Below are 24,826 nucleotides of genomic sequence, written 5' to 3' on the forward strand. Positions count from 1 at the left end.
ATTTCAAATTTTAGCTCCAAATTTCTTGACCTTTTTCAAATCCCTGTCAAACAACCCATAGATGGATGTTTACAGGAAGAGGACTCCTTTCATATGATGTTAGCAGTGAATCCTTTCTGTAAAAACAAAAGATTAAGTAAAATGCAAACACTTATGTTTTTGGAAGTAGGCCAGGGTATTTAATTAAATATATACCTCTGTTCATATCATGCTATCTTCACGGGTCTATGTAAGGCTCCTTTTTGGCTTTCTTTAGCACTCATTCATTTACTAATTCTTTCCTTTAATCATTCTCCATTCTCTACTCCCATTCTTCTCCCTACAATAGAAAACTTTCTCATGTTTTAATTGGTGTTTTAAGTGTATGTTTCTTTTAATTCACAAGAATGGTATTGTGCCAGAAGATTAATTCCGTTTCTTACTACTTTTTTTTCTTCCTGTTGTTATGTTTTCTAAGACTGTACTTGTTACTCCGTGTTTTTTTGGCCCATTATGTCTAATTGTGGCATAGTTTATGAGTCGCAATCCACTGGATGGCAACAGGTTTTTTTTTTTTTTAATCCCATAGTTTGCATTTACCCCAGTTCGATTATCCATTCTCCTGGAGATGGACTCTTAGTTTATCCAATTTCCTGCTACTTCAAGCAGCATCATGATGAACATCAAGTCCAACTTGATTCAACAGTTAAAGTTGTGGTGAAAAGATATGCTGAGTTAGCTAGATTGCCAGTACTTTGAGGGCAGAGATAGAATTTAAAGAGAATTTTATAGACTCAATTAAAAAGAATTAGAAACTAGATTGAGTGCAGAAGGAAAATAGGTAATATTAAGTAGGATATGCTTGGCAGACATGAGAGAAAAAACTTTTAGTATTAAATACCCTATTTTCAATTTGCTGGAACCCTGATGGCACAGTGGTTAAGAGCTGTGGCGAACTACGGCTGCCAACCAAAAGGTCAGTAGTTCGAATCCACCTGCTGCTCCTTGGAAACCCTATGGAGCGATTCTATTCTGTCCTATAGGGTCACTATGAGTGGGAATTGACTTGAAGACAGTGGATTTGATTTTTTTTTTTATATTTAACATATGAGCTTTAATATATCTAATTACGGATAGTCTAAGATTATAACTAGATGAGGGGTACCATTGTTACGAATGTTGTTTCCTCTCAAAAATTTTTCCATCAGCTCAGGCCACCGGTGTATCTGTTTTTGCTTCTAAATTATAAGAGTAATGCTAAGAAACTAAAAATGGTTAAAAAATAAAGAAGACGATGCAAGGTTTTGGAACGATTATTTCTGATGAAGAGTAGCTGAGAGGCGACTAACTGCATAGTAATTGTGATCAGATGTGCTGGACTCATGATGTAGGAGAAACACAGGGCCTGTCTCAGCTTTCTAGCTGACCAGGTTCTGCAAAATACATTCCACTCCTTGATGCTTTTCCCTCTGCATGGGTCATTTCTGTAGAAAGAGGGAACTGTCACAATGAACTAAAATGAGATCATCTGTAACTCTTGAGGCCTTTATTACTGTGTCTTAGAAAGGAGTATCTTTACTACTTTCTAAGGGACGAGCATAAATAGTGACAAGAATTTAGTAGATGAATTAAAAAAAAAATTTCTGTTTCAATAGTATTTTTTGTCAAAGAGTTCAGACCATTTTCTTTTGATGTATTTTTGCCCTTAGAAAAGCCCTAAAGGGATAGTAAAGTTAATGTTTCGTTAAATTGTTCCATATAGGTTCCGGAGAGATGTCAAGTGAGGTCATAGGTGTTAGCTGCGATGAAAATTCATGCCTTTCAATCTGGTGACCCGTCTACTAGACAACATTGCCTTTGGAAGCCCATGGATGTGGTCATATTGCAATTCTGAATCCCATTTATGTTGAACTTTAACCTCCCAGACAGACACATGGTCTAGAAGTAAATCTCTTCCCTTTTGCCTCCTGAGCTTTTGGCATGGGAAAGACAAGGTAGACAAAATTGTGGTACATTACTATTCTGTTTCCTTCTTCTCTTGCTAAAATACCTATATTTTCTTTGGACTCCTTTTCTAGAGAAAGACCATATTCCTATTAGAAATATAAGACAGTTCATTTTTAGTAAGGGTAGACTGAAGGATGATGAAATATAAAAGATAAGAAAGATTTGAGATACGCATAAGGAAATTCTGAATAGGAAGTCAGGATAAAAAAAAATTCTGAATAGGAAGTCAGGATAGATTATGTAATTTTGGTGTTTCTTTTTTTTTTTACTTTTATGAAAAAAAAAAAAAAAAATGTTCCCCCCAGCTTCTTCCTTTAGAACTGATGGCTTCTTTGGGAGTCAGTGTTTGAGAGAGAGGAATAGAAGTTCAGAGATGGAAAGAGAGGTCAACATGAGTCAAAAATGACATCATGGTTAAAAGTCTCCAGGGCAGCTAGTTGACAGAAACCAGCAAGGAGTAAATTACAGTTTATTATGGCATGGAGGGACATTCATGAACTTTTGGATATATCCCAAGAGCACTGAATTGGTAGTTAATTTTGGAATTTTTTTCAAGAAATGATTGTTCCAATTATTATGAACTACTTTCTAGTTGCTCAGGACATGTTCTTTATTATTGTTTTCATATGAAACTTTATCAAAATTGTTAGGTAATATACTTTTGATGTAGCCCTTCACTGAAAAGTCCTTTTTTTTTTGTTAAGTACAATCTTACTTCCATGGAATATCTATTATGTTCTGAATGAATATCCTTATCTGTTCTGACTGTGGAACAGACCCTCATTTGCTCATATGCAAGTTCAAGTTGAAACTGAAATAAATTAGAACAAGTCCGTGAGAGCCAAAGTACAACCTTGAGTATATCCCACCTGAATTTAGAGACCTTTCAAGAATATATTTGACACATTGAACACTAATGACCAAAGACCAGATGAGTTGTGGAATGACATCAAGGCCATCATACATGAAGAAAGCAAGAGGTCGTTAAAAAGACAGGAAAGAAAGAAAAGGAGAAAATGGATGTCAGAAGAGACGCTGAAGCTAGCTCTTGAACGTAGAGTAGCTAAAGCTAAAGGAAGAAATGATGAAATAAAAGAGTTAAACAGAAGATTTCAAAGGGTGGCTCAAGAAGACAAAGTATTATAATGACATGTGCAATGACCTGGAGACAGAAAACCAAAAGGAAAGAACATGCTCAGCATTTCTCAAATTGAAAGAATCAAAGAAAAAATTCAAGCCTTGAGATGGCAGTGGGTGTCAGTGGGTATGGGGAAAATATTAAACGACACAGGAAGCATCAAAAGAAGGTGGAAGGAACACAGAGAGTCATTATACCGAAAAGAACTGGTTAACCTTCAACCGTTTTAGGAGGTAGCTTATGATCAGGAACCGATGGTACTGAAGGAAGAAGCCCAAGCTGCACTGAAGGCATTGGCAAAAAAACAAGGCTTCAGGACTTGACGGAATACCAATTGAGATGTTTCAACAAATGGGTGTAGTACTGGAAGTGCTCACTCATCTATGCCAAGAAATTTGGAAGATGGCTACCTGGCCAACCGACTGGAAGAGATCCCTATCTATGCCTATTCCCAAGAAAGGCGGTCCAACCAAATATGGAAATTATTGAACAATATCATTAATATCACATGCAAGCAAAGTTTTGCTGAAGGTCATTCAAAAGCGACTGCAGCAGTATATTGACAGGGAACTGCCAGAAATTCAAGCTGGATTCAGAAGAGGACATGGAACCGGGAGGGGTATCATTGCTGATGTCAGATGGATCCTGGCTGAAAGCAGAGAATACCAGAAAGATGTTTACCTGTGTTTTATTGACTGTGCAAAGGCATTCGACTGTGTGGAGGATCATAACAAATTATGGATAACATTCGAAGAATGAGAATTCCAGAACACTTAATTGTGCTCACGAGGAACCTGTACATAGATCAAGAGGCAGTTGTTTGAACAGAACAAGGGGATACTGCATGATTAAAGTCAGGAAAGGTGTGCGTCAGTGTTGTATCCTCTCACCGTACTTATTCAATATGTATGTTGAGCAAATAACCCGAGAAGCTGGACTCTGAAGAAGAACAGGGCATTAGGATTGGAAGAAGACTCATTAATAACCTGCATTATGCAGATGACACAAGCTTGCTGAATGTGAAGAGGACTTGAAGCACTTACCACAGCCTTCAGTATGGATTATACCTCAACAGAAAGAAAACAGATATCCTCACAACTGGACCAATAAGCAACATCATGATGAACAGAGAAAAGATCAAAGATCATCAAGGATTTCGTTTTCCTGGACTCCATGATCAACACTCATGGAAGAAGCAGTCAAGAAATCAAAAGACACATTGCATTGGGCATATCTGCTGCAAAAGACCTCTTTAAAAGTGTTGAAAAGCAAAGATGTCGCCTTGAAGACTATGGTGGGCCTGACCCAAGCCCTGGTGTTTTCAGGCGCCACATATGCATGTGAAAACTGGACAATGAATAATGAAGTCCAAAGATTTGATGCCTTTGAATTGTGGTGTTGGCGAAGAATATTGAATATACCATGGACTACCAAAAGAATGAACAGATCTGTCTTGGAAGAAGTACAACCAGAATGCTCCTTAGAAGCAAGGATGGCGAGACTGCATCTTACATACTTTGGACATGTTCTCAGGACAATCAGTCCCTAGAGGAGGACATCATGCTTTTAAAGTAGGGGTCAGCAAAAAAGAGAAGGACCCTCAATGAAATGGATTGACACAGTGGCTGCAACCATGGGCTCAGGCGTAACAACGATTTTGGGGATGGCACAGCCCTGTGTCGTGCATAGGGTTGCTATGAGTCAGAACTGACTTGACAGCATCTAACCACAACAACAGCATCATAATTTATTAATGGTGTAAACTAAACATTTAAATTAGGATCATGAGTTTGGGTTTGATTTATAGGTGTAGAAAAGTAAATTGTTTTGATTTTCTGCCTTGGATCCTGGTGGTTGCTAGAAAGACAATGAAAAATAATTTGGAAAATACTTTGTGTCTCTTTATGCATCTGTCTGCCCCGTGACTAGTATTTTATTTTATTATTTTTTTTACTTTCATTGCTCAGAGCTTACTATCCCCCAAAAGTACTTTTTAGAAATAATTTCATTAATGATCGTGGATTTTTGAAGTTCCCAAGGAGGAGAGATAGTTTGGGCTTTACCACGTTTCCAGCAATTCCACTTACTACCTTTTCGGGGCAGACCAACAGGTAAACTGTTACAGTATAAAGGGGTAGGTTCTCTAAGAGAGATACAGTGTAAGACAAAATGGAAGTATTGAGAACGATGTTCTGAATTTGTCAGGGTTATGTGAAGAAGGAGAAAAAGAGAGATGGAAATGTGGGTAGGGGTGTGGGGATGTGGGCTATAGCAAGGACTCACAGAAAAAATGATTGTCGTGCTGAGACTTGACAAATAATAAATAGCTCATCTGGTTGTTCGCATGGGGGTTGGAAGAGGTGGAATGGCATCTCAGATAGAGGGAATGGCAATGGCCTGAGTGATGGATAGTGAGGGAACTGAGACATAGTAAAAACTTGGAATGGCTATTCTGGGTAATGCAGCCAGGAGGTGAAATGAGTCATATAACATAAAAATATTGCCATGTGGCCTTATGGGACCATCAATTTGGCTTTTTTAAAAAGAGATTTGTAGTATATGATGAGACAAAGAGAAGGTTGGGCTAGGTTACCTATAAAACAAACAAACAATGTAGTGACCCGATGGACAGAGTAGAAGTGCCCCATAGGGTTTCCAAGGCTGTAAGTCTTTGTGGAAGCAGACTGCCATATCTTTCTCCTATGGAATGATTGGTGCGTTTGAACCACTTAGTTATCAGCTGAGTGCTTTAACCACTGCACCACCAGTGATCCTTATATTAGCTATACAGACTGTCAAAGAGCTATATTGCCCCTGACAGTTTTCTTGAAATTGAGTGTTGCTGAGTTCCATAGGGTAAATTCCATAGGTGGGGTGGGCGAAGGAGTCACTATCCTTGCACAATATGGTATGATGGAAAGAGCATGTCCTGAGTTTTAGTCCTGGATCTGCCATTTTCTTGGGTAATCACTTGTTTTTTTTTTTTTCTTTTTTAATTTTTAAAGTGAAGATATTGAACAGGATCTTCTCTTAGGTACGTTCATTCATTCATTCAGTCACCATTTATTTACCTAGTACTAGGTGCATAGACGTCTCCTTGAAATCTTTAGTTGCAGTTGAGTAGAATAAAGCTTAGCTCCCATAGCTCCAATTGGAACATCACTCTCCAGAGCTGAGGATGGAAAGACAAGTCCGGAAAGAGTGGGCAGCAGGAAGCCATGCTATCAGAGAATTTAAATTCTGAAGCTGTATCACTTTTGTAGATTGCTAGGGACCTGGGTGATCATAAAAGCTTCTTACTATCTGCCAGGCTCTGCACTGAGTACTAAATTCGCTCACATAGTACTCGCAGTAATTTTTGGGATAGATGTATTATTATTATCTTTTTACTCTAACGATGAGGAAAATAAGACTGAAAGAGGTTAAGAGCATTATCTAAGGCTGCATAGCTAATAGAGGGGCTTCAAACTTAGGCTTGTCTGACTTCAGAGTGTTTTGTCACAGTGATTGCCAAGCCTGGCTATATCCCCCAGGACCCCACTCCAGACCTACTGAATCAAATTTCCAGGAAGTACAGCAGAAAAAACCTTTACTTTCAAATAGCCCCATCAGGTGGTTTAGATGTGCAGTCAGGTTGGGAGAGCCCTTGTAACGATTTACATAGAATGGCAGGAAAGAGCCTACAGGTTGGGTAAAAATATAAGCAACTGGGTGTGTAAGGCAGTACAGTGAAACGTATGGGAGCTATAACTCGATAGAACCGCCTGGTTTTTCTGGATCTTGCAAGTTTTCCACTTTTGACAGTGTGGTTTTACCACTTTTATATTGCTCATTTTAGTGGAAAATACTTGCGTTTTCTTTCTTTGACAGGTTTTTGAATTACGCAGGTTCCGGCTTTTGCAGGTTTTGCTGTATTATGGTTTGGAAAGAGCACTAGACGATGATTCTGGTCTCATATCTCTGGAGAGTATCGTGTTGTTCGGGAAAGATGGAGAGCATGGAGGGGAGGTCTGGATTCTAATCCTGCTTCTTTACAGACATAAAGTGTCAGTAGAGACAAAAAGAAAGTTGGACCAAGGTTAGAGTGATGATGAAACATGTAAGATATAGATGTTATATAGGCTTTATTTGGTCTAATTAAAAATGGATCCTTGGGGGAAAAGAGCCAAAAAAAATTGACCTTAGTGAGTGCAAATTTACATGTTTTACACAAACATAAGGAGTAGGAAACTCCAAATCAGAATATAGAAAGAATCATTTATAAACTCCTAAGGCAATTTTTATTTTTTCCTGGAATGACTAATTGTTGACTCACCAAAAGAGGTAGCTAGAAAAATGACCAGCTATTAACACTTACATTTATCCTTCTCTGGCCTTTTCAGACTCCTTTGAACAATAGTTTTACTTGTAGAATATCATATTTCCCCAAGATTGTGGAGAAAATTCCCACTGGACAGCAGATTGTTTATTTGCAAGTTAATTTACCAGAAAAGGTAGTTTGCAAGCCCTCTCTAGAGTCAGCTATTTCACAGGATTTGTTACATTTTAATAGCTTCATCAAGAAGTTGGATGAAGATGTAGAAAATACGAATGTAAAATTTTCAGTTGATCCAAAGTCGAAAGGGATAAATATCAGAATTTATAACCATTAGAATGGTCTGGAACCGATAAATTCTTGCATTTATGCAACTGCCCTCTCCATCCGCTTTTTTTTTTTTTAATAATATAGGGTAGAGAGATTATTGCTTGATAGTAATTCACGTGACGAAAATCTATACATTGCAAATTTAACATAGCCATTATGCAACATAAGCGCACCACAGTGTAACACAGTATTTAGAATTAACAGATCGTATTCAGAGCCATGGTGACCTCATGCATGTCAGAGTAGAACTGTGTTCCACAGGGCTTTCAATGGCTGATTTTCAGAAATAGATCCCCAGGCCTTTCTTCTGAGGCACCTCTGGGTGAACTCCAACGTCCAACCATTCAGTTAGCAGCCAGGTGTGTTCTCCATGTGCAGCGCCCGGGAGTTCCATCGCCATGAGCCATGGTGGACTCATCAACAACTGGATGGTTATTCAGAGCCAGGGAGATAATGGCCTCCAGGACGACTCTGTACTGTTTGTCAGTGTTGAGGATTGGCTGAATTCTGGCTACCACGTTTAATGATGATCCCTCGGAAAGGTCACTGAGATTATGACAGAGCCTTAAAGTTGTATTATATCAAGAATTATAGAGGCAATTAATTATGTTTAAAGGAGCCCCGGTGGTGCAGCATTTAAGCTCTCAGCTGCTAAATGAAAGATTGGTGGTTTGAACCTACCCAGTTGCTCTGCGGGAGAAAGACCTAGTGACCTGCTTCTATAAAGATTACAGTCAAGAAACCCATATGGGGCAGTTCTACTCTGTCACGTGGGGTCAGTATGAGTCAAAACTCGACTTGACGGCACCTAACAACAGCAACAAATTGTGTTTAGCATGGAGAAAAACAAGATTGGGCTAGGAAATCGTAAACCCAAAACCCACCCACCTTTTGTATTCAGTTTTGAATGTCTGTCTTATGAAAACTATTATCAAGAGCAACTCAGTGGGTGGAAGTTACAGAGAAACATTACATCTTGGTGTAAGAAAATAAAATAGAAGTTTTTGACAGTGGAGCAGGCTGCTGTTCGTGGAAGGATTCAAGCAGAGGGTGGATTGCCTTCTCAGTGCTGTTAGAAAGGGGATCTAGACACTGAGTGGGAAATGGGATCTGGTCCAGGCCTTTTCACCTCTCCAATTTTACAAGTGTATGTTTTAGTAAATTATTTAGCAAAATAAGTTTAATGAAATATTTGAATAGTAAAATATTCGAATCCCTTCCATATATAAGACTCAGATGTAATTACCATAAAATGTAGTCTTTGTCTCTAGTAAAATTTTACTAGTGTGATTATCTATTGCTAAAATAGTTTCCTTCCAATCTGTTCTTCACACTTCATTTAGAGTTGTTAGCTGCTGTCAAGTCCACCCCCATGCACAGTGGAACTGAACCGTTGTGATCGATAGGGTTTTCATTGGCTGATTTCTGAAAGCAGACCATCAGGCCTTTCTTCCTAGTTCATTTCCACCTGGAAGGTCCCCTGGAACCTGTTCAACACTGTAGCAACATGCGAGCCTCCACTGACAGACGGGCTGGTAATTGAACCCGGGGCTTCTACGTGAAACACGAGAGTTCTGCCACTTGAACCACTATTGCGCTCTCATTCAGAGTAACCGTTACCAGATACTGATCTCTTCATACCACCTCCTTCTTAACATGAGTTTCAAAGTCCAGCAAGGTCGGACCCTACCTACTTCTCCAGCTTTATGTTGTACTGCCCTCCATTTTCATTCCAACCATATTGACTTAACTATTAATTTCTTACATACACCATGCTGCCATTTGCCATACACCATTTCTCATGCCATATTTTCTGCATGGATAGTCTTCCTAAGATGACTTCTAGTCTGATCTTCCAGATCTCAGCTCACGTTTCACTCAATCAAGGAAGCCATCCTGACCTTCCTATGTAGACCTAATTTTCTGTTATATGTGCTGTTACTTCTCTATCTCTCATTCACAACATTGATCAGTTACAATTACTTATGTAGCTATTTGACTAGTATCTCTTTATCCTTCTAAAATATAAGTAGCCTAAGGGGAAGGGCATTTTTTGTTTTTACTTAACTGTTGAACCCCTGGTGTTTTGCATAGTCCCTGGCACGCAGTAGGTCAATGATAAATATTTGTCAATAAATGAATTAAGTAAGTAGTACAGATAACACTTAAGGTAGAAATATAGAAGAGAGCAGTTAGGGTAAGGATGTAATACAGTGACCCTTAAGTAATAAATACATTTTATAAATTAATAAGTTAATTTTATATAGTGCTTGCATATTTTTAAGTGTTTTTCACTTTTCACAAAAGCCCCGAGAGCTAGTAATATTACATTTAGTTTAGAGTTAAGGAAACTTTGTCTCAATAGGTCTGTTAACTAGCTCAAGATTAAAAATTACAAAGTACCAGATTTGAAATAATAAACTAGGTCTTTGAGATTCTAGGAAAATGACCGTGTATTTGTTGTGCCTAGGTGTTATATTCTTTTATATCTTGCCTCAAATAGCTTATTTTCTTATAATTTTCTATAGGACTAAGTAAGCTATGTTTTTTTCAACCTACTCATTTAAAATATTCATAATTTTAGCAATTACATATAGATTTTTCTGTTCACTATGCTTATGAATCGACTCGAGGGCACTGGGTTTGGTTTGGTTTTGGTTTTTTATGCTTCTTAGAGACCTGACAGGTGGACAGGTGGGAGTTGCAATGTGCAGGTAACACTGCCATCTATTGACAACTAACCTGCATGGAATTTGAAAACTTCGGATTGTCAGATTAAGCCCTCTGGGAATGGTAAAACAATTCAGTCACAAAGAGTGGGGCAGATACCTAATTTAGGACAGCTATTTTCTTTTTATTATTTCTTATTTTGGAAATCCTGGTAGCATAGTGGTTAAGTGCTGTGGCTGCTAACCAAAGAGTCGGCAGTTCGAATCCGCCAGGCTCTCCTTGGAAACTCTGTGGGGCAGTTCTACTCTCTCTATAGGGTTGCTATGAGTCAGGATCGACTTGATGGCACTGGGTTTGGTTTTTGGTTTCCGGTATTTCTTTTTTGAAAACCCTGGTGGTGTAGTGGTTAAGTGCTACGACTGCAAATCAAAGGGCTGGCAGTTCGAATCCGCCAGGCGCTCCTTGGAAACTCTATGGGGCAGTTCTACTCTGTCCTATAGTGTTGCTATGAGTTGGAATTGACTCGACGGCACTGGGTTTTTTTTTTTTATTATTATTTAGGAACACTGGAGGTAGCTGATGCTTAAGGAGCTCATGGATCAATAATGACTAAATAAAACAAATGCTTTTATGTGTTAGAATATTACCCATGTAGTAAATAAATAACATTGTTTGTTGTTATTGTACCATTTGAATTGGATCCGTTTCCATCTTTTCCGCTCTCTCCACTACTTCTGAAGGAGAGAATTTTGCACTCTGAAAGCTTGGTAAAAATCAGTTTTAGTTGAAGGAACTAAGTATATTGAAGAATGAATATATATGTGAAAATGGGTAACTGGTAAAATTTCTGTTTGAATTTTGCAGTATCATAAGGAGCTAGCAGAATGCCAAAATAAACTCCACCTATCCCAAGGGAATACTTGAAGCCACTTTGAATTAAATTATTACATGATTTAATGTAAACACTATAATAAAACACTTATAACCATGCAATAAATGGTTAGAAAATGAAGATAAATAAGAGTATTCTTTAAATTACTGAACCCCAGAAGAAATATAAAGAATTTCTTTGTTTCTCTTATAACTTGAACTTGTATGAAAGCTTTTAGCTGAGTTATTTTAAATGAATTATTGTCCCAGTACATTCAAATTTCAGATAAACTTGTCATCTAAAATCCCTTAAGCTAAAATTTTCATATATGCTGATCCCAGATCAAAAGAGATATGCAGAGAATTACTCTTATTTCTCTCGAGGCCTAATTAAACAGTGAAAATCCATGACCCCAAATCATCGTAACTTTGCTGATTGAGGTGAGAAAATTATATGTAACATATTCTTGAAATATTCCAAGGAAGCTTAATTTCTATTTGTACACTTACTGGCATGTTTATTGACTGTATCCCTAAGGTGTTCTAACTCATGGTCTAAAAATAGCCTAACTGGACACATTAATTACTTGTGATATCAGTCAATGAAAATTATTACTTTTCTACAGACACCACTCATTACCCTGTTTGCTTTTAGGAACAATATTTTACACTGACAAACACTTTGTCAGAGAGTTGATATTTTGCCAGCAGTTAAGTTGAAAATCTCAGGGGCACGGAAAGAAAAGCGTCTGAGTTACACAGTATTAGTCCTACCCATAAAATTGAGTAGCTTTGTGCTTACTTCAGGGCAAGTGTACAAATACGACTCTATCTCTTGTTTGCATGATACACTACTAATATAAAAATGTGGATAGTACCAGACAATAGCAGATGACAATCTAGCAAGGATTTGATCTAAAATTAGTTGCCAGAAAGTATTGCATCAACACTGAAGGGGATTGACTCTTTGAAAAATATTTTGTACAATCTGGTTACAATTACCTTTGTATGAAGTGCAGCCAATCTGGGATGTAGACTTCAGTGGTGACCCAGAAAGTATTGTTCTTATTAATAATTTTCTTTTTTACCATTTATTGAGATTTGCCATGTGGCAGGCATTGAATTAAGCATGTTAAATGTTAAAGACATACATTCTTTTGTTTATTTTAAGTGAGCTTCAGGAGCACAGAATCTGATTAATAACACTCCTCTGTTTGTAATGACTCAACAGCTACTGTTTTTTCTTTCAGTTGATACCACACTAACATCATTTTAATTAGTGACTGTCATTTATTATAATACTACTTCTAATATAATGAATGTCCTAGGATATTATCAGTTATCCTACCTATCAGTTATCTGCCTCTCTCTCCCCTATCCTTCCAGAGATTACCCCTATTTATTCTGAATTTTGGATTTGTCATTTCTCTGACGTTAAAAAAAAGAGTTTTATCACGTATGTGTATACTTAATGTGTTTTTTATTTTGCTTGATTTTGAGCCTTGTTAAAACGGTATTCTGTATTTTTTTTAGAACGGTTTTTTTTCCACTTGATATTATGTTGCTAAGGTTCATTGTATTCGAAAGCTGCAGTTTGTTCACTTTTTGCTGCTGTACAATAATTCTATTGTGTGAACATTCTCCGTTTTTTTTTTTTCAGTTTTCCTGTCAATGAGCATTTGTGTTTTGCTCTAGTTTTTTTTTTTAGTAATATGAGCAGTGCTTCTATAAACGTTCTTGTATATAGCACTTGTTTTGCATGTAAAAGGCTTCTTTTGTGTACAGTACCTGGAGTGGAACTGTAGGATCATGGTTATATGAATGCGTATTACAAGATAGTACAAAATAGGTTTCCAAAGTGGCTGAATCAGTTTATACTTTTACCAGACATGTATAGTATTCTTGTTAATCACCATCTTTTGGTAGTATCGGACTTCTTTTTTTTTTTTGCTATTTGTATGTGTATAGAGTAGTAGCTCTATATTTTCATTTGTATTTCCCTGATTGCTAATGAGGTAGGGCATCTCTTCTTAGATTTACTGACCATGTATGTTTGTTCTTTGGGAAATGCCTATTTCCTCAAACTTTATTAGGTTGTCTTTTCTTATGGGTTTGTAGGAGTGCTATGTAAAATTTTATACTAATACTTTTTGGTTAGTTGTGTTGCATGTATTTTCTACCAGTTTATGGCTTGACAATTAACTTTTATTAAGGTATGTTTTTGTTGTTAGGCGCTGTTGAGTCAGTTCTGGCTCATAGTGACCCTGTGTACATCAGAACAAAGTACTACCCGGTCTTGTGCCATCCTTAAAATCTTTGCTGTGTTTGAGCCCATTGTTGCAGCCACTGTGTCAATCCATCTCCTTGAAGATCTTCCTCTTTTTTGCTGACCCTCTACTTTTTTTTTTTTTCTACTTTACCAAGCATGATGTCCTTCTCCAGGGACCTGTCCCTCCTGATAACATGTCCAAAGTACATGAGATGAAGTCTCACCATCCTCTCCTCTAACAAGCATTCTGGCTGTACCTCTTCTAAGACAGGCTATATTTTAGTATATAGAAATTACTCATTTTATATAGTTGAATTTGTCAATCTTTTTGTTTATTTGTTGAATAGAAATCCTCTTTTGGGCATGTTACAAGTAGTTTATGGTTGAGTTTTCTCAGCAAATGGTATTGTTTTCTCTCTGCAGATGAGTAAAGCAAAGATCAGAGAAGTCAAATAGTTTGCCCACAGTCTCAGAGCCTGGAAGAAATGCTAGTGGGATTTGAACTCTAGTCAATTTGACTCCAAGGCCTATGACTTATAAAGCGTTCTCTAATGAGAACCTGGTGCTTTTATTTCACTTTCTTTTGTCCCAAAGCTTATATTGGGTGGAAACCCTGGTGGCATAGCAGTTAAGTGCTATGGCTGTTAACCAAGAGGTCGGCAGTTCGAATCCGCCAGGTACTCCTTGGAAACTCTATGGGGGCAGTTCTGCTGTGTCCTGTAGGGCCGCTATGAGTTGGAATCGACTCAGCGGCAGTCAGTTTGGTTTTTTTTTTTTTTGGTTTATGTTGGGTTTAAATATTCTTTTTTTTTTAGACTAAATATTTTCTTCAGTCTTTTCAAAATCTGTGAATATGAACATTTATATGTGTGTGCGTATAAATGTATTTGCCATGAATTTATTCAATTTTTGTATTCATTCCTTCATTCATTCACTCAAGATTTATTGAGTGTCCATTTCATGGAAGAATTTTCATACATATTCTGAGGGTAGGAAAAATGAAACTAGAAATTTATTTTCTTGAAGTGCCTGTCTTTTGTAAAAGACATATTTTTCTCTTTATCGACTTGTGTAATACTGTATTTCATGTAGGTAGAGGAACTTTGTCTCCTAGATAATAGCGATAAACTTCCAGTGAGTGACTGCCTTCATATCTCTTTCATATGACACTCATAAACTGATCGTTTTACAGTTATTTGTAGACAACCAAGTTTCATGATAAAATCATCATGAAAACTGCAAATATTTGAACTAAGTTTAGAGTTGTAACCAAATAAAATGACTATCAAAGCATGGTATATATGTGTTGAAAAACTCAGTTAAATTCAATAAACTTTTACCACATATTGCCATGTTGTTAGGGGCTGATGGTGCAAAGGCGTAGTGACAAGGTCCCTGCCTTCGAGAAATTTATAACCTGAAGAAAGAATAGAAAGAAGTAAGCAGTTTCAGTAGTTCCAAATCCTAGAGTTGGGAGGCAGCTATGAGGAGACGTGAGGTACTTTTGAGATTTCTGCCTCTGTAAGGACTGTCCTTGTGAGAATATATAGGAATCAAGGGAATGGGTAGAAACTCAACAAAGTTTGGAGTCTAAGAAGACACATAAACACATTTATGAATGTGCCCCTGAAAAGGAAATGGTTTTGACTAGAACTAAAAGAGTAACTCCTAACCAAGGAATGAAGTGAAGCATTCGGGCCCGAAGGCCAATGAAACCCAAGTCGCTGGCTTGACTAACCCTGTTCTGACCATCTACACCATAATATATACGGTCTGTGGGCACTATTAGAACAAGCTTTCCTCACTGTTCTTAATTTAATTCTCTTCCATATCTTCTAGCACCAAATTTTTTGCCTTGGCTAACCCTCAGATGAACACAGTTATATTGTTCAGGGTATAGACTTTATTTCTCACTAGTTGTGTGACTTTGGGCAAGTAACTTAGTTTCTCAGACCTTTACCTAACTCATCTGTAAAATGAGTATAATAGTTTTTTTTTAAAAAAAAACTGTGATAAAATATACATAACAAACATTTGCCATTTCAACAATTTTTACATTATTCAATGACATAGATTACATTCATCATGTTGTGCGACCATGACCAATATCCTTTACTAAATTATTCTACCACCATTAACAGAAGCTCCTCCTTTCTTCCTCCCTCCCACCCCTGGTAACCACTAATAAGCTTTGGTTTGTATGTATTTTCCTGTTTCATATAAGTGAGATCATATAGTATTTGTCCTTTTGTGATTGATTTTTTTCACTTAGTGTAATGTTTTCAGGGTTCACCTGTGTTGTGGTATGCATTAGGACGTCGTTTCTCTTTATGGCTGAATAATATTACATTGTATGTGTATGCCACATTTTGTTTATCCATCATCTGTTGATAGACATTTTGATGGTTGTTTCTGGCTTTTGGCTATTGTGAATAATGCTGCAATTAACACTGGCGTACAGGTTTCTGCTTGCAGTCCTGCTTTAGTTCTTTTGTGTATATTCGTAAGATTGGGACCGCTAGACCATGTGATGTTTAACTGTTTGAGGAACCACCAAACCATTTTCCATAGCAGCTGAACCATTTTGTATTTCTACCAGCAATGGATGAGGGTTCCAATTTCTTGACATCCTCTCAAACACCTGTTATTTTCAGGGTTTTTTTTTTTAATAATAGCCATTCTAGTGGGGGTAAGGTAGTATGTCATTGTGGTTTTGATTTGCATTTCCCTAATGGCTAATGACAGCTGAGCATCTTTTTATACACACCTTAGCCATTTGCATATTCTCTTTGGTAAAAAGTGTATTCAAGTCTTTTGCCCATTTTTTAATTGGGTTGTTTGTCTTTTTGTATTTACCTTGCAAGTTTTCAAAAACAGTTTCCTGTGATGCGTTTAATAGCACCTAGCCCAGTGGCTTTCCATATTAGACAGCAAGGAGATGGTGTCTTAGTTGTCTAGTGCTGCTATAACTGAAATACCACAAGTGGATGGCTTTAACAAAGATAAATTTATTCTTTCACAGTCTAGTAGGCTAGAAGTCCAAATTCAGGGCGCCAGCTCCAAGGGAAGAGCTCTGTCATCTCTGGGGTAAGGCCCTTGTAATGAGTCTTTCCTGGTTGAGGAGCTTCTCAGTGCAGGGACCTTGGGTCCAAAGGGCACACTATTCTCCTGGCTCTTGTTTCTTGGTGTTATGAGGTTCACATGTCTCTCTACTGGCTTCTTTCTTGTATGTCTCAAAAGAAATTGATTTAAGATATAATCTAATCTTGTAGATTGAGTCCTGTCTCATTAATATAACTGCTGCTAATCTCACCTCATTAACACACATAGGAAAATCACTTCAGATCACAAAATGGTGGACAATCGTACAATACTGGGAATCATGGCCTAGCAAAGTTGATAGACATTTTGGGGGGATACAATTTAATCCATGAAATTCTATCCTTTGGCTCCCCAAAATTCATGTCCTTGCCACATATAAAATATATTCACCCTATCATATCATAGCAAAGTCTTAAATCAACTCCAAGTCCAAGATCCAAGAAAATCCTCTTCATCTGTGAAATCTAGAATACAAGTTATCTGCTTCCAAAGGACAGTGGTGTAATAGGCACAAGCTAGACATTTCCGTTGCAAATTGGAGAAACTGTAGGGAAAGAAGGAATAACAGGTACTGAGCAAGTCCGCAGAACACATTACATTAACGTTTAAGGCTTGAAGGTAGTCTTCTGTTCTCTGAGACCATTTACACAATGGCCCTGCCCTCTAAAGCCAAAACCAAAGCTGCTGCCCCGAGTCGTTTCTGACTCATAGCAACCCCAGACTGTAGGTATTGGCCACGCTCTGTGGATTCTGAGCTCAGGCCCCTTGGCCATGGGCTTCAGCTCTGCCTTCCAGACCTACTGGAGCAGCAGCTGATGGTAAACCTTACGTTTGTTGTGCCTTCCTATGTCATCCTTCCATAGAAGAAGCTTTTGCTGTTGTTTTTTCATTTATGCCCATTTAGAATATTTACTTTTGTAACTTTTATTATAAAAATGTAACTAATTGTTTAAAGTTAAATTTGGCCAGTAAATTTGGAAATATGTGATTTTTTTTACTTATAATTTGTGTTATATAGACCATTATAATTTATTGATTTGACATTTTTTTTGTCTGGTAGGGAAAATAGTAAAATTTAGCTAAATTGCTTAAGATAGTGGTTTTCAACCTAGATTGCATATTAGAGACATCTGGGAAGCTTTCAAAAATGTTGGTGTCCAGGCCCTACCCCAAGCCAATTACTAGATCAGAATTTCTGGCTATGGACCTAGTTATTATTATTTTGTGAAAGTTCTTCATCTCTGAAGTGGCAACTATAACACCTACTTAGCCTACCTTACAGTGTTGTCCTGAGAATTGAATTTAAAAAATATTCAAAAGCTATTGATAAAGTGAGATTTGAAATAAAAATGTAAGATGATATTAAAGCATTATAGACAGAGTTACCATGCCGTTGTGGGATAGTAGTTAAGCACCCAGCTGCTAACTGAAAGGTCGGAAGTTCAAATCCACCAGCTGCTCTACAGGAGAAAGATGTGGCAGTCTGCTCTCATAAAGATTATAGCCTTGGAAACCATATGGGGCAGTTCTGCTCTGTCCAAAATGGTTGCTGAGTCAGAGTCAACTCCACGGCACACAACAACAGCACCCTGTCCTTGAGGGGCTCACTATTTGCTTGGAGAAACAGGACAAAAACATAAAAGGTTCAAGGTAACATGCCACATGCTAAATGGACATAGTGGAGAGTAGGTGTACTTGGTGTCCCATTCCAGCCACAGGGTGTAGGCTGTCCTTAGTGAGTATGTGCCATGACCATTTTCAGTACTTCTCAGACATTTCTACCTCAAGCTTCTTTGATGATAGTTTGAACAATGACTTTGTTGGTATTGGGCAAAAGGGTAAAAAGGGGAGTCTTGTCTAGGACTGTTGTCTAAAAGTGCTTACCTCAAACTTCCACTCATTGAGTCATACGACAAAATATACTAGCCAGTGTTACAGGCATTTGTGTGTGTGTGTGTGTGTGTGTGTGTGTGTATGTGTGTGTGCTTTAGTTAAAAGTTTAAAGCGCAAATTAGTTTCTCATTCAAAAAATTATTAATTGTTTTGTTACATTGGTTGCAATCCCCAAAATTTGTCAGCATTCTCCCCCTTCCCACCCTGGGTTTCCTGTGTCCATTGGTCCAGTTTTCCTGTTCCTTCCTGTCTTCTCATCTTTGCTTTTGGGTATCTGTTGCCCATTTGGTCGTGTATACTTGATTGAACTAAGAAACACATTTCTCACATGTGTTATTGTTTGTTTTATAGGCCTGTCTAATTTTTGGCTGAAAGGTGGACTTCTGGAGAGACTTCTTTTATAGGCCTGTCTAATCTTTGGCTGAAAGGTGGACTTCCGCAGTGGCCTCAGTTCTAAGTCAACAGAATATTAGGGGGCCATAGTTTCTGTTAGACCAGTAAGCCTGGTCTTCTTTTGTGCATTTGAATTTTGTTCTACACTTTTCTCCTTCCTGCTTTGTCTAGGACCCTCTAGCATTTTTTAAAAAACCTATTTGAAAGGCAGTAGAAAGTAGAGTTAATGTCATAGAGCCTTGGATTTGAACCCTGACTCTGCAACTTCCTACTTTTGTTATGTTGGGTAAGTTCATAATTTCTCTATGAGTCAACATCCCCACTTATATAAGAGGGATGATGGTAATGTTACTTACCTCCCCGAGTTGTAGGAGGTTTACTATGTTAATGAATATAAAGCACTTCAAAATGTGCTTGGTTAATAATAAGAGGTATATATGTATATATATATGTATGTATGTATATATGCATTTATATGTTTGAATCCCTGGTTGTGCAAACACAGTTAAGCACTTGGCTCCTGACCAAAAGGTTGGTGGTTCAAGTTCACCCAGAAGCTCCTCAGGAGAAAGACCGGGTGATCTACTTCTGTAGAAATCAACCATTGAAAACCTAATAGCGCACATACAACTCTGACACACATGGGGTTGCTTTGAGTTGGAATCAACTCAATGGGCAACTGGTTGATATATGTGTTTGCTAATATCTTTGCATTCTACTCTATAATCTTCATTTTTTGCAATATGAAGATAATACTTCAAATAAGCTATAAATAAATGAAGACTTTGTCTCACATACTTTGGACATGTTATTGGAAGGGACCAGTCCCTGGAGAAGGACATCATGCTTGGTAAAGTAGATGGGTGGTGAAAAAGAGCAAGACCCTCAACCAGAAGGATTGACACAGTGGCTGCAACAGTGGGCTCAAGCATAACAATTGTGAGGATGGCGCAGGACTGGGCAGTGTTCCGTTCTGTCATACATAGGGTCACTATGAATCAGAACTGACTCTATGGCGTGTAACAACAACAACAGTAACAAATGGTAACTGGTGCTCAAAAAAAAAAAAAAAAAATACAGCTATATCCTGCTCCCAACATATACTCAAACATATGAATCCCAGTTTTTAAAGGCACCATCTTATTTAAGATGGGAAAAAGCTAGGAAACTTTTTACAAAAAGACTTTCGGGGTGTGTTTATAGAATAGCTTTGATGGTATCCAGAGATTTTTCTTCAGTTCACTGGGACTCTTCTCATCTTCCACCCATCATCCCTGGAGTGATTTTAGTGACCGTAGTAGGTCTGTGGATCTGCTAGGAGACCTTTGCATCCTATTCTGTGCATTCATGTTTCCAGAGAACTTTGGTGAGGGAAATGACCCAGGGCCATCAATGGAACCATCTCATTCCTACTTCTTATCACCTGGAATTCGATCCACCATCATTCAGTGGAGCAGCAAACAACTAACAGTTAGTTGCGCATTTACTGGGTTCCAGGGAGGATTCTAAGTATTTTTAAAATAGTATTGTCTTATTTAATCCTCTTAAAAGTCCAGTGAAGTAGGTGCCATTACTATTCAGGTAAATAGATGAGACATTGAGGCACAGGTACATGTGGTGGTGTTCTGGAGCCCACTCACACCAGCTGCGGGAGGCATTTGTTCTCGTATCTTCCCAACTCTATATTCAGTAATGTCACCTTGGTAGTTTGAAATTGGTCATGGTGAGAGTATTTGCAGCACCACCCATGAAACCCGTTGCCATCAAGTTGGTTCTGACTCATAGTGACCCTATGTGATAACATAGAACTGCCCCATAGGGTTTACGAGGCTGTAATCTTTCTCCTACAGAGTGGGTGGTGGATTTGAACCACCAACCTTTTGGTTAGCAGCTGGGTGCTTAATAACTGTGCCACCAGGGCTCCTTATTTGCAGTACGGATATGGGCAAATTGCTAAAAATCCAACTTTTTTTCCCCCTAGGGAGCTGGCTTACTAATACACCACTGTGATATCGTCATCTTGAATCCATGCCTCAGTTCCAGACATATCAACTGTTAATTGGTTAGAATTAACATGTGGGACTTGGAAGGCAGAATTATGCAATTTATAAGAAATAAGAATCTCTATAAATGGAGACATGAAGGTCATATGCCCTTTGACCTCTTTGTAAAAATAAGAGCAAACAGTAGTCATTTTGAATTTTATGGCTGAGCTTGAGGTCGTGGAAAGCTTTGGAATGGAAGCTTCAGGCATCAAAGCCTTCTCCAAGCCACCAAACCCAACCCGTTGCCATCAAGTCTATTCCCACTCATAGCGACTCTATAGGACAGAGCAGAACTGCCCCATAGGGTTTCAAAGGAGTGCCTGGTGGATTTGAACTGCCGACCTTTTGATTAGCAGCCATGGCTCTTAACCACTACGCCACCACGGTTTCCAAGCCTTCTCCAAGGCATATTATTGAGTTACAGAGTGAGCTTTTGCTCAAATAATCAAAAGTAGATTTCTGTTACCTTACGTGTTTACATTATTTGTAAATGCTGTTCCTGTTGAAGAAGATCATCCTACCAGCAACAGGGACTACAAATTTTGTTCCCTGAGGAGAGGATGAGGATGAAAAGGAGGGACTGGGTTCGGGGAAGGTGGGGTCAGCTGGGAAGGAGAGGTGGAAATCTCTCTGCAAATGCTGAAGATAAACTGGTGAAGGTATCAGAGGCTTAAGATTTCTATTCCTCTATTCATCTCTTCAGCAAACATGTTTAAGCACGTACTATATACAAGTGTAAGGAGCTCTGGTGGCACAGCGGTTAAGTGCTCAGCTGCTCACCGAAAGGTCAGTGGTTTGAACCCCCCCCCCACCTCCGCCCCGCTCCACTGGAGATAGATGGGGCAGTCTGGTTCTGTAAAGATTTACAGCCTTGGGAACTTGATGGGGCAGTTTTACTCTGTTCTGTAGGGTCGGTATGAGATGGAATTGACTCTGGCAACAGGTTTGGTTTATATACAAGGTGTGATGACTCTTGACAGTATCAGGTAGATACAACTGTGAACAAGGCAAACATGTTTTACTTCTTCACAGAGCTCACTTTCGACCAGGAAATGACAGTCTATTAAAACAAGTGATTGCGGTGAAGTGTTAGAAGATGTTATAATGAGGGAAGTACAGAAATCAATGAAAGCGATTTAACAGTGGGATCTCTCCTAGTTTAGGGCCAGGGAGGCTCTCTTAAGGAATAGTGTCTAAAATGAAATCTGAAATATGAGTGAGGCAGTCAGTGGTGTGTAAGGGGGTGGGGGGCATTGTCTGCAGGGTGAGAGTGTTCCAGAGAGAAAAAACAGAAATGAAAAAGCTTCATTTGAAATTGTGACATCATCAGTGAACAAAGCCTCCAACACTGTGCCAACGTGGAGGTGCAGAATGTGCTGAGGCTCCGTAGGGCTCTCAACACCAAAACATTACAATGGGAGCAGAGCAAAAAACTGGTCTTGTGCTGAAGAATGCACCTGGGTGATTATAATGCTATCAGAAGTGAGAGAAATACTAAGTTTGATGGGAGCGCAGAACAGAAAGATACCAGTTTTTCTTAAAGGGAAGGATTATCCAAGACTTTTGAAGGAGTTGGTATTTCTATGATCCTTAAAGGCTGAGAAGAGTGAGACCTGAGTGTGTAGATTGAGCTCAGGGTTGTTTGTAGTTTCTTGTTGTCTTTGTGTTTTGACCCTTGCCTTATTTGTTCAGCTAGGATTGTGTCTAAGCAGAGCTTCCGCATCTGTTCTTAACCTCAACTGCAGCCTTATCCTTTTGCCCATGTGCCGAACCCTCCTGGCTTACCTTCGAGGATCCCAGAAGGTAAGAAAAAAAAATCCTAGTTACAGATTCCAGCAGAAAAATCGAGTGTAACAATAGCATGTTAGTTCTGCTTAGTTTTCCTTGTAGGATCGTCTTAGTCATCTAGTGCTGCTATAACAGAAATATAACAAGTGAATGGCTTTAGCAAAGAGAAATTTATTTCTTCACAGTCAAGTAGGCTAAAAGTTCAAATTCAGGGTGTCAGCTCCAGGGGAAGGCTTTCTCTCTCTGTGAGCCTTCTCATCTGTCTTCCCCTGGCCTAGGAGCTTCTTCACACAGGGACCCCGGGGCCAAAGGACGTGCTCTGTTCCTGGCACTGCTTTCTTGGTGATACGAGGTTCCCAACTCTCTGCTCCCTTCCCTTTCCTTTTTATCTCTTGAGAGATAAAAGGTGGTGCAGGCCACTCCCCAGGGAAACTCCCTTCACATTGGATCAGGGATGTGACCTGGGTAAGGGTGGTGTTATAATCCCACCCTAATCCTCTTTAACATAAAATTACAATCACAAAATGGAGGACAGCCACACAATACTAGGAATCATAGCCTAACCAAGTCAACACATATTTTGGGGGGACCAAGTGTCTTCTGACTTTCTGCCGGAGTGATTTCTTCAAAGATGATGGTCAGGGCGATGTCACCTGTCAACGTGATCCGTGAGCTATTCTGCAAAGCTAGATAAGGGCAGAGGATACTATCAATAATTATTACTGAGGGGGGTATCAGGCATTGTGGTAAACACTTCACATAGATGACCATCCAACCTCTCAACAATTCCATAAGTAGATATTGTTAATTCTACTTTACACGTGAGGAACCTGAGGCAAGGAGAGTTTAAATCACTTGACCAAGATCATAAGGCTAGTGAATGGCAGGGCTAAAATCAATCCCAGTTCTGAGCTCCTTCCAGAACTGTATTATGCCTTATTGAGATCCTGTATTTTCATTTAGTCAAATCCAAGTGAGCAATCTAGAGCCCGGTGACCTTAGAATAATACACAGGATGATTGCTGATGTTGGGGGTAACTTACCTCTACTTAAAACACATACCTATTTTAAGCTGTATAACAAGCTTGAAAAGATGCCTTGATTAGATACCGATGTCATGTGTGTGATATTTATTGTTATAACACGAAAGATGTAAGAAAACAGAAAAGTACTTTGAGAATCATTCTGTTAAAACTAAACTGAAATTCTTTTTCTTTTTCGATTTTCCATGCATGTGTGTGTGTGTGTGTGTAAGTGTGTGTGTGTTCTTTTCCTCACTAAGATAAGGCACTGCTGGATAGATGCTGATACTACAGAGGTTGTTAACTTGAGGTAGCTTTTATGGTCTGTGAAGCTCGTATCAGTGGATTTACTCTAGAAAATTTTTTCAACATTTTCATGTAATTATAATTGGAAACTCTACTTTTAATGCAGTAATTTGTGGAAATAACTCTTTCCCCAGGCTGCCTACCATTGTAAAAGGTTTTGATCCCCGTGGCTGGCCATTGGCTTGGCATAAAGAAACAGAAGATAAGTGGCAGGAAATGAAAAGTGCCTACCTAAGTCTCTCAGCATTTAATAAGTCTTCAATAATTGTCCCCTCGTGTGAAACATAGGCATTAAAAGATGCTTGACATTTTCCTGTAAGATCAAGCAGGCATTTAAAACCATAAATGGATTGCTTCATTTAAAAATATAATTCATTTTTGGACTACAAAAGGAAATCGTATATATTGTAAAACTCAAATATTCTAGAAATTTCCATATTTCCAAGTTTTTGATACTACAGTGAAAAACTGTGTACACGTATCTTATTTGTTGCATCATTTTTACCAAAATAAATTATTTTATTTAGGTTCCAAGCAGGCGAACGAGAAGATTGTTGGATAAAAGCAGAACATTCCACATAACCTGTGGTGTTACTATCTGTATTTTCTCAGGTAGGAACGTCAAAAGGTATTAAATATTACATTAAAATTATATGTTTATAAATGGTATCTTTATTTTTCTGTACGTTATGTGCTGTT

The 24,826-nt window shown here is 38.4% G+C and overlaps 1 protein-coding gene across 3 annotated transcripts in view; it reads left to right on the forward strand.

Annotated features, from left to right (window-relative positions):
• Positions 1 to 24,826, forward strand: part of NOX4 (NADPH oxidase 4) — a 181,996-nt gene that overhangs the window by 19,036 nt on the left and 138,134 nt on the right. For 2 of the 3 annotated variants that reach the window (XM_049889568.1, XM_049889570.1), the window contains exons 3-4: positions 22,704 to 22,814; positions 24,655 to 24,739. In XM_049889568.1, coding sequence (XP_049745525.1) covers positions 22,704 to 22,814; positions 24,655 to 24,739 — 196 coding nt within the window. The remainder of the gene's footprint in view (positions 1 to 22,703; positions 22,815 to 24,654; positions 24,740 to 24,826) is intronic. The other variant, XM_049889571.1, reaches the window with a different exon arrangement.

The sequence above is a fragment of the Elephas maximus genome, chromosome 7 (assembly GCF_024166365.1).
Source record: "Elephas maximus indicus isolate mEleMax1 chromosome 7, mEleMax1 primary haplotype, whole genome shotgun sequence".
NCBI classification, from domain to species: domain Eukaryota; kingdom Metazoa; phylum Chordata; class Mammalia; order Proboscidea; family Elephantidae; genus Elephas; species Elephas maximus.